The sequence below is a fragment of the Abrus precatorius genome, unplaced genomic scaffold (assembly GCF_003935025.1).
Source record: "Abrus precatorius isolate BTA unplaced genomic scaffold, Abrus_2018 Scaffold3, whole genome shotgun sequence".
Taxonomy (NCBI): domain Eukaryota; kingdom Viridiplantae; phylum Streptophyta; class Magnoliopsida; order Fabales; family Fabaceae; genus Abrus; species Abrus precatorius.
This window is the reverse complement of record NW_020874373.1, coordinates 4,628,149-4,639,289: the sequence shown is the minus strand read 5'-3', so window position 1 is coordinate 4,639,289 and position 11,141 is coordinate 4,628,149. Positions and strand designations below refer to the sequence as shown.

Below are 11,141 nucleotides of genomic sequence, written 5' to 3'. Positions count from 1 at the left end.
AATCCTTTCCTGTGATATGTCAATGGAAAGAACTAATAGAACAAATTATATTATGTCCAGGATGGAATTTGGTCTTCTTTTTCCTTTTTTTTTGTCAAATGCGAATTTTGTGTCTAAAAACACAATATATGATAACATTTTACCCTATTGCAAAACTCATGCTCTAAGCACTTGATATTTTGACTGTGTTTTAACTTTAAATTTTAAGTTCTCTCGATGTATGAGTGGAATAGTATATAACTGCTTAATTGATCGATAGTATTAGTTTAAGTGGCACATGATTAGTTGATTTAAGTAATATTTTTAAATTTAAATATTGTGTGTGAACAAAAAATAATGTGATAGTTACTTAATGGGTCTCCAAAATCAAAGTACATGATCACTGCTTTATAGTCACTACAGTCACACTTTTAATTTTTAAAATTACTACCCCTAATAGGCAACGATTGTTATATATTATATAATTTTTACTTAATAACAAAAATAATGTTAAAAATTGTGTTAAGGAAAGTATAGCGCATATAAAAATTAAATCAAAGATCTTCCATTAGAAGATTAAGTAACAAATTATATTTCAATTGAAGTCCTTCTGTTGTAATGTTATATACTTACTTTATTTGCATTTTATTATTTTTTACAAAATTAATTTATATGACACTTTATATGTTTATCCTTTTTTTTGCAATTTTCTAATAATTATTTATATTTTCAGAAAAATAAATTATTTATATTATGTTATTTATTAAAATAAAACTTAAAAATTAATATAATAATATTCATTTGATAAATCCGTACATTGTGTTTCCTTTCATCCAAAACCAGGTCCATTACGGGGAATATGACTCTAAAGAATAATAAACGAAGGATAAAAAAATGCAAATAATTTGAAATAAGAGATTATTCTTTTTTCGTGAGGGACGAGACCACATCACATTTATAATGATATATCATTATAATCTGTAAGAGCATTACACATAATGGATTTTTTTTTTTTGTGAGGAATGAAAAGACCACATACACTAAGGAATATCTTGTGCTCTGCCAGATTTTCACTGTAATATATATGAAAGCAAATGGACCAATTTATCATATAAAAATAACAATATACTTTGTACGAAGATGACATTAATTAATAAAATAGTAATTTTTAGAAAATTATTATTTTTATATATTTACAAGTCTAAAATAATGTTAATTTTTAGTTCTGTTTTTATTTTTATCTAATTCTCAAATATTTTATATACCTGTTATAAATAAGAGAAAAATAACAATAGAGATCATGTTAAAAAGTTAGTGTTTTTAATATAATTAAGAAGATTAATCACATTTCTTAATTTGAGCATTATCTTTCAAAGTAGATAAACAAATGAAAGAAGTATGATCACTTGATAATGAACATTTTCTATCATTTGTTAATGGGCATGCGATTTAAAAACATTAAACATGGTTTTTTTAAAAGTAATTTTAATGACATAAAAATAATAATTTAAATAACTGTGTTTTTAACCTACTAAATGACTTTTTTTATATTTTTTTCTTGCGTATCAATGAATACATCATATATAACCAACACGTTTAAAAAATTTTGGGCACATATCAAGGGTGCATCGTTCACAGAAAAAATGTAATTTGTCATACAACACTTTTAAATTTTTTACTATATTATTCATCTTATGTTTCATTTCTTACTTAATAATAATAATAATAAAAATAACACTTTTGTTTTTCTCTTTTGATTTTGCCTTTTAATTACAAATACAACTATACAAAAGTGTTGTATAATTATATTTTCTCTTATAGATGCACTATGATGCATTAAATACCAAAAGTCGTACTCTCCCTAAAAAAAGGTTATACCAGAAAAACGAAAAGACAAAATCTAAATAGAGTTTTATAAATAATTTTAGCGTTATTTTTAATTAAAATTAAGTTTTATACCTTGATAATTAACTTCAATTTTTAATGTCTATCTATATAAACACAAATTATTAAAATAAAACTTTAATTTTAAATAAAAATATTCCAAAAATATTTTTAAAAAATTGCACTATGTAAGTTTTATCTAAAAAGAAAAGCTAGAAATGTGGCTATTTAATTGTAGTAGCAGAATGTTGAAGAGAGTCGTGGGCTGGCAAAACTAGACATGTTCCCTACCTGTGAGATTACAAAAGTTCATGGCTCCACTTGAGTCTGATTTATGACCATCTTTCAGGTTCTGTACTGCATCAATATCGATGATGAATCATCCTTTGGTTCATTTTATTAAATGCTAATTTTATTTTTAAAAATTAAATTTAATTAAGACATATAAATATTGTTGATATTTAAGACTGCATTATAAGCTGATAACCTGCACTTTCCCATTTCCTTCAGGATGTACTGGAATCTCTTTAATGGAGTATGACAATGGTGTAGTGCAACTTTTCAACACTCTTTACTACGTGGTCTTCTTCCTTCTATGTTACCCTGCAAAAGAAATACGCGTAGAGCCCACATATATTTAAATTGTTATTATTAGGCTGTCAGCGTATATAAACTAGTCAACTGCTTTGTTTACACTTAGTTATTAGTTAAAAAATATGTCAATGTTTAGCTAATAGCTTCTACCATGTTATCTTCGGAGAGTATTTTTAATTCCTAAAAAAAGTATGAAATTTGGTTTAGGGTACAGTTTAGATAAATTTTTGAACATATATTTATAAAAGTAAAAAAAATTCAATGTAAAATAAAGTAAATTCTTCTTATGAATTAAAATTAATTTATCTTCTGTATTGTTTTAAAATATTTTTATGTAACTTCTTAAAAATTTATAAGTTATAAATACTCATCTAAACATTGTATTCAACAATATCAATGTGATATTCTATAGGCTACTACCAGCGGTTTGTTTACTTAGAGTGTGTTTAAGTGAATGTTGTGAAAATTGATTCTTAAATTTTAAAATTTTATAAGATTAATTTTAGTTATATTTGAATTTATCAGAGTGGAGTTTTTTTTTTCTTCTTCAAATATTTGTATCAATGAGTCTATCATAAAGGTTAATATAAAAATCTTTAAAACAAAGATTATATCTTTTCCTTTTTGAAGTATTTTTAAGGATGAAATCCTGCATAGTCGAAAGTAGTATATTTTTTGTGGCAAACTCACGGTTTCATTAAAGTAGAGTTGCTTGTTTTATAAATTGATAAGCACAATCGCGATTTTGTTGAAATGGAAGTACTTCTTCTCCGTTTTCACAAAATGCGATTAAAATGGCCCTCCATATATGTACAGAGGCATGATTATTTGGATTAAAATTCTGAGCGATGGTTGATAGAATGGAAAAAAAAAACAAAAAACACATTTTTAATTTTAAATGGCCCGCAACTAAAATCACATTTTTAATTTGTATTACCCCGCGACAACTAATACGAGTACACAAACAATTGCCAAAAGTCTCTGTTCTAAAAATTCGATCATATCCCCTTACATGTAGTTTAAGTTTAAACTTTGCAATCAAATCAAAAGTGCTGGAAAAACAATGACGAATTCGATAGATTAGCTGGCATGCAGACTTAGTTAGTTTACATGGCATATCACCCACGACGAAATAACATAAGCGTTTGGAAAGTGGATAAACTTCATTAATTATTGTAATATAATTACTATAGATGAAATTAATATGAAGATATGAAACAATATTGTTTTATATTACAAGGTAGAAATGAAGACAAATGGCAAAAAGATAACATTCAAAGGGGAAGATATAGAAATACATTTTCCCCGTAGTTTTCTTGTCTATCTTTTCCATCACAACAAGGTCGTTGTTTAACTATAGGTGATTTAAACTGACCATTAACATTAACATCAAAACTATATAGTATTTATTATTTACCAGTGACTATACCTTCATTACCGGCCAAAGTCAAGTACTTGTCTTTTCTACTAAGTTTAGTGCATTGAAATCCGAGGGCATTCGCAATCTGCGTTTGTACATGATTCGCCACTACAAATTTGGAGTCCTCATTATCACACGTGGCAACTGAAGGTGACACGTGCTCCAGCAATTGAACAAAGTAATCTGGGAATGGATTCATCATAAAGAAAATTGGGTCCAAGCACTTAAGACCCCCTGCGGTTGTGCCGTGGAACATATTCACGTGGCTATCAATAGCAACAGGTTCAATTTCATCGCACAGTTCCGAAAACAAAGGGCTGAACCTTAATAAATATGGCTCTCTGCATGTGGTCCCTTCAGGACACACAACTAGGTCTCCTTTTTTCAGCATTTGCTTCATCGTTTTTGCATCCTCGTTGCGGTTCCTCGTTAAACGAACGGTCTTAATTGGTGCTAGTATCTCTGATATTCTACTTAAGCTATATGTCACGGCCACTAAGTCTCTTTTCAACATGAACGAGATGTATAGAGGGTCTAGTAATGTTCTATGGTTGCATACATAAAGATTGCCATTGGGATTTTCTTCTTTTTGTTTGTGGGTGTTGTGGGTTTTGGGCCTTGAAGTTGTGAGACGAAGCCCAGATAAGGTTAGGAAGGGTGTTGCAATGTTATAGGGAAGTGAGACTCCTGCTATGATCCTAATCAAGGAGAGGATGGAAGCAAAAGGAACCCACATTAAGACGGATAGAGCATTGAGTGGTGTGGGTCTTAGTGCTAATCTTCCATCATGGAAGATTAGTGCTTTGGGGTATTTGTCCTTTGCTAGCTTTTGCCAGCTTTTCTTATCAGCTTCTGTCACCATGAAGACTTCCTAATTATTGTTCAAAAAAGAAAATTCAAACCACAGTCAACAAATGAGTTTCAAGATTCCAAACTCGAGCATATGCTGAAGTGAAAATGCAGAGTAAATGAAGTAAAATACTATTACTTTTTTTCTTTGCACTTTAATAATTTTGTTTCATTCACTTCTTATTTTTATTTTATAAAATTTAATGAATAATTAATATTTTTATAATTAAAATTCATTTGATAGACAATAATAAATAAATAAGATAATTAATATAATAAATAAAATTTATAATAAACAATTAAATGATAATAATTTTTTCTTACTTTCAAAATTAAGAATAAAATTATTGAAAATAAACATATTATTCCTAAAATATTTTAAAAATAAGCAGATATATTTTATTAAATTTCCTAAGAATCCTGTCCTAAAAGTAAGTCGCCGAAAATAATTTAATTGGGAAATGAAAGATTTCATCAATCAAAATGCAATTGAAAATTATCAATATGCAAGAGAGAAGTAAGAAATAACACAAATAATAACATAATGAAAAGATAGAAAAATAAGTTGTCAAAAAAATGATAAAAATAAAATAATATAACTCAACGAAATTATTTTAAAATGCAGCGAATAATTTAAAAGACAAACCTTGCATGGAGAAAAGAAGGAATGGTCAAGATCCTTATGAAATCTTGAAATTCCAATGATATCGGAACAGTATCCTTTCCCTTCAAGAACTAGCTCCAACTCATGCATGGTTTTTCGCTCCTCCATGAACCCTACAAAGAAACCCTTGAACACTTTCAACTTTCTTCCCACAACATCATCTATCTCCAAATAATCTTTCAAGAAGCTTTCCACCATCACTAGAGGCAACTTGCTTAACCCCACTTTCTTGCCACCTCTATTCACCACCTCAAACATTTCTGCTCCAACATCCTCCAACAACAACTTGGGCAAAACAGCACTTCCAACCCTGAAGCTCTCTGCTTTGATCCCAAAGAAGCATATCATAACCATAATCTTCAACCCCATTTCATCCCCAACTAAACAAACAAAAGGGTATAGCAAAAGCAAAACAATGGCTCTTAAGATCCCTCCTGCTTCAAAGGCAACGAGCATGAAGTATGGGAACACTGAAGATGATTTCAACAACGAGCCTTCTACATCAAAGATGATAGTGTGTTCATTGAGGTCTGAACGATGAAGCAAAGAGGGGTATCTCTGGTATTTAAATTGGGTTGCTAATGTGATATTGCTAGTACTTTTGCGGAGACCCTTGATTGGCCTGAAGAAAAAACGGTACCAAAACGTGAAAAGAGATTTGAAGAAAAACGCACTCTTCACCATTCTAGCCATCACTCAACGTATGATTTTGATACGTACGTACAATTGTTGGTTGCAAATTTTCAATACCTTCGTACTGTGTCAATGGAACCTAGGGTATTTATACTCGTACAAATACATCAATACCCTTAATTTTTGCTATTATTACGAAGCACCATCTTGACCTGGATTGCATGCCCACCTCGCGTTGACTAATCAATTGTTTGGTGATTATGAACGGATTCAATTTTTTCTTCCTTTTTGGAGAAGAGATAGTTATGGCCGCTCTCATTGACTTGAATGGAGAATCATTAAATTACGGTTTCACGGGGCCGAGTTTACTGAATAGTTGTATTATTCATCAGCTGATGGAATTGACTTATGAAACATTAATCATGCATTATGTATAGCATGGGATTAATACAACTGTCAAGTTGTATAATAACTGCTGTCTTAACACAAGTAAACGATCGACTAGCTTATATATATTTTTGGTTATATCTTCTTACAAGCTTTTTTTAATAATTCTCTTACTACCTCATAAAGTATGTATTGAATAAAAAAAATTGCATGCATTCATTATTTCAAAATATAAAAATATTTAATCTTTTTCATTTAATAATTAAGATAATTTTTAGAATAAAAGATAAGGCAATTTAGAATTATTCTATTTTTTCATGGGTTTCTTACGACATAAGTTAATAAATCAAGAACACTAACTTTTATGTTTAAGATTGAGTTTAATAAATAATGATAGTACGATTTTATAAAAATACAAAAATGTAACAATTTTTTTAAATAAAGTTAACAAATCTGTTAGACAAATCAAAGCTCTTGATATCTAATGCTTTAAGAACACTGACCATATAATTTAAAGTGAAATATTTTTACTAAAAATTAAATCAAAATATATTTGAAATTTATGAGAGGTAATGCATTAATAGAATTTTATTTCTTTAATCAGTATTTTATTAATTAAGATAGATTACAAAAGTAAATGTTACGTTAATTCATTAGCCTACATGTTAAGGCACACGTTACCAACATACATTTTACGAGTCAGGATACATTATGAGAAGATATTTAGTGTATATTTAAATTAAACTCAACTTCACCAATAATGACATGTACTTAATTAGTAAAAATAAAAGTATTTAATTTGGAATATGATTGATATTTATGTTTTAAAACAATTGAAAATATTTAATAAAATATATTGAATTATACATTTTGAATGGTAATCCTTGAAATAATTTTTTTTAAATTATTGGTTTTACGATTATAATGTTTTTAAAAAAGAATAGATAAACACAGACAAGGCATTTAAGAGGTTGTACAAAGGGAATTAACTTCCAGTGTTCCACTTTTGGCGATAATCTTTTCTCACACATTAACTCTAACCATGTGGAAGATGAAAGGTGCCAACCGATAATTGTTCTCAGCTTATTTAGATATAGAAATATATAATACTTTTTTCTGTTTCAAAATTATTATTATTTTGTCTCATTTTACTTTTCATTTAAAAGTAACTGGATAATTATTATTATGGATTTCATTACTTTTCTTTTTTGCTTTTTGTTGAGACCTTTATGCACCGATAAAGTGAAGAACATGTCAAATATAAATATCGTTGGCGCACAAAATGATGTTCCTACGAGTAATGTGGAGGCTTGCTAGCAAGACCAAATCAAATTATTTCTTCAACAGCAGAACCGTGTCATCAACTACATTCATGCATCTTTAACACTCCTCTATAAGCCTTTTGTGATTTTTTATTTTTTTTAAATAATATATTTGTTTCTAAAAGTTATACAAGAATGACATTATTTTTTATTTTAAAGCATTAAAATTTTCAAAGGAAATGTTGAGAATAATTAAACCTTATGTGTTTATATTTATTTTTAAAACATCTTCAAAATAAGAAATAACATAAAAATACTTTTTTATTTTTTAATTATAAAAAATATCATTGATAACGCGAATACAAAATTAAAACCAAAATTACTTAATTTTAAAATTAAACTACATGTATAATATTTATAAAAATACATAAATAAATTAGCACATTTCATAATGATTTTTTTTTATTGACAGTATTCATTTGCAATAAAAAGAATCTACTTCGTCTTCATTTTCTTATGAAATCATATGTCTCGAACATTTCTTTTAAAAAAAATTAACTTTTTGATACTTTAATCTTATTTTTTTTATTGTGGTTAGATTTATAATTTTAAATTATGTTTTGTCCTTTATTTTTTTGTTTAATTTTAATTTTTTCTTATTTATTAATTATACACGGCAGTGAAATCTGTCATATTTAACCAAAAAAAATCACAATTTATGAATAAAAGTGGCAACTGTTGACAAATTTGATTAAATTAAAACTAAATAAAAATATAAAATAATTTTAAAAATAAAATATTAAAAGATTAAAATACTATCTAAATTATTATTATTAAGTTCATTTTTTTATGCCAAGTAAATTAACGTGCGTATATTCTCATTCTCGTTTTTGAATTCCACCAACAAACATAATCAAACGCCTTTAGCCATGAAAGAGAATTAATGTATAGCTAAAGAAAAAAAAAAGGGAAAAAATTAATGCATGGCTATCTTTCGTTATCAATTATTATGCGATAAAGAAACAAATTTCATAGAAAAAAAAAATACTCGTCCTATCACAGAATATTCCTTTCAAATTCATGCTTTGTTTTAGCTTTTAATTATTTTTATTATTTAAAAATAAAACTATTACTATTATACAATTATAGTTATTTGTTGTTTTTTATTTTTTTTAATACACATGCATTATAAAAAAAAATATATGCTTTAAAATCAGAGACAGATTTTTTTTAATACACATGCATGTAAAAGGAACGAGGAGAAAACATGTAGATTAATTATATTTTTATCATTTATATTTTAATTTATGTGAAATTTTATTCTTTCTATTTTAGTTACTTAGTTGCGATTTGTTTTAAAAAAATGAATAATAAGAATGAAAAGTTGACTACAAGAAATGAATTTTCAAAAAAAGAATATTGTTCTTCTCTTCAAATGAAATGTTAAGTTGTTTTCTCTTTACTTAAATAAACAAAGGGCTAGTCCTTCTAATTTTTCAATTAATAAAATTAAGTTTGTTATCTCATATTTCATTCAATAATTAATAAAAATATACATGCTATTAATATATGTACATTAAAAAAATTTATTATTATTAACAAAAAATTTAAATATTTAAATAAAAAAGACTTTTGTTACATTTTACAGTTTTTTTATTTTTATTTAAATATATTACAATTTTTTCTACTCTATACAAATTAATGTCATGTTTTCTTATAATTTTCATTAATTATAAAATAAAATATGGGACAAGTGACTAAATTTTAATAATTGAAAGTTATGAAGGCTAAATATAAATAATTAAAATTAAAATTATTATAATCACACAATTAAAATAAACAGAATTGGCACTAAAATATTTTAACTTTTCTTTTTTATTTCATTCGATCTTTTAATTTTTAAACGCATTTTAAATAAATTATTTTCTTTAAATCATATTAACTTTACACACACACACACACATATATATATATATATATATATATATATGTATGTATGTATATGCAAGTTATATCATTTTAGGCACCACCGTCATTAAGCTATATTCATCCTTTTTCGTCAAACAGTACTCATTGTCTCGTGCTATGTTATATTATCACCACCACCGGCGGCCACCATGCTAAGCTCCATTGCCTTACTTATTGTTTTACAATCATCCTCTCCATCGATCACTTCAATTTACAGATATTAGACCCAACACTAGATCGACCTTCCTGGAAGACTCTAGGTTGCCACATCTTAGCTGCAAGTGAAAGAGAAAAAAGAGGAGGAATATATGATGCAGAGGAACAATGGCATGAAGGCACATAAATAATAACAACAACAAAAAGTTGATATAATTAATATAGAGAATGACTTATTTAATTAAAGAACTAAAATAAAATTAAAAAAAAAAAGAAAACAACTGAAAAAAAACAGATAACCAAATTATTGATTTTATCATTGAGACTAAAAATATAATTAAATCATTTCTTATTCATAACAAAAAAATTAAAATTGAGAATATACTTAATTTAATCCAACTAGTTTTTTGGCGACTCACACATCAGTATGACACGGGCCTTTCATGGCTGACATGCACCCACTGAATGCAACTATACTCGGCCCTTGAATCAAGGATTGCTACTTGTGCCTCTCCTTTATCGAAATCAAATAATAAATTAGATTAATGGAGGTAGTAAATACGTGATTCTAGTACAATGAGAAGTTCACTTCCTTGCACTCATCTTATCGAAAACTCCTCACAACCATAGAGGCCAACCATCGATCAGAAATACAAAATCGACATGCAAATCATTTGTGTGCAGATAATGTCCCACACAAATACTATCATTATCTATGCTATAATTAAGCCCATAAACATTACATCATTATAAGTACTAAAGATATTAATTATTTTGATTAAAAGCAACTATAGTTTGAGTTTGGCAACAGTTACAACAAAATTAAATTCTTCTTTTCTTTTCCTCCCATCTTTCACAGCATGTTTTGGCTTCACTATTATAATGAATTGAATATAGTACAGCATCTACCGTGGTTCACGAGTGATAATAAAAACAAAGTGCATTTGCGATCATCACATTTAAAAAAGATGGGTGAGAATGTTAACAAAATAAGTGTGCGAGTGAACTAAGCTACTTGCCGAGGACGCTGGCAACTGAATGGAGTCTAAGGAAAATCGGGTGGAAAACGTTTGAAATGCTCCGTATGAATAAAATATGGATGCTGAGTTCGGTTGCTCTATAATGAAACGTGTAGTATTTAATCGTACACTCTACACAACACTAAATCTGAGAATTGTGTTGTTTTTTATATAGTAAAGTAATTTAAAAAAGAAAATCGGATTTGCAGTAAAATATTGTACATCTTTATTGCTGAAGAACTAAACTGATGGATACTTCAGCTAATTATGATTGTCGATTGTGTAGAGAAAAAAAAAAGAAATCAATACCAAGGATATATTACTGG

At 27.4% G+C, this 11,141-nt stretch overlaps 1 protein-coding gene across 1 annotated transcript; it reads right to left on the bottom strand.

Moving 5' to 3' along the window:
• Positions 1–3,807: 3,807 nt before the first annotated feature.
• On the bottom strand, positions 3,808–6,129 carry LOC113863420 (probable glycerol-3-phosphate acyltransferase 2). The gene is made up of 2 exons (XM_027496991.1): positions 5,373–6,129; positions 3,808–4,748 (listed from the first exon to the last, which is right to left on the bottom strand). The coding sequence occupies exons 1-2, from the start codon at positions 6,081–6,083 to the stop codon at positions 3,867–3,869; spliced, it is 1,593 nt and encodes a 530-aa protein (XP_027352792.1). The 5' UTR covers positions 6,084–6,129; the 3' UTR covers positions 3,808–3,866.
• Positions 6,130–11,141: the final 5,012 nt, after the last annotated feature.

Bases quoted from the DNA above. Each gene is read 5' to 3' on its own strand.
- LOC113863420 (XM_027496991.1), bottom strand. From the start codon at position 6,083: ATGGCTAGAATGGTGAAGAGTGCGTTTTTCTTCAAATCTCTTTTCACG. The intron at 4,749-5,372 runs GTTTGTCTTTTA...AACAATAATTAG, and splicing joins CCTTCTTTTCTCCATGCAAG to GAAGTCTTCATGGTGACAGA.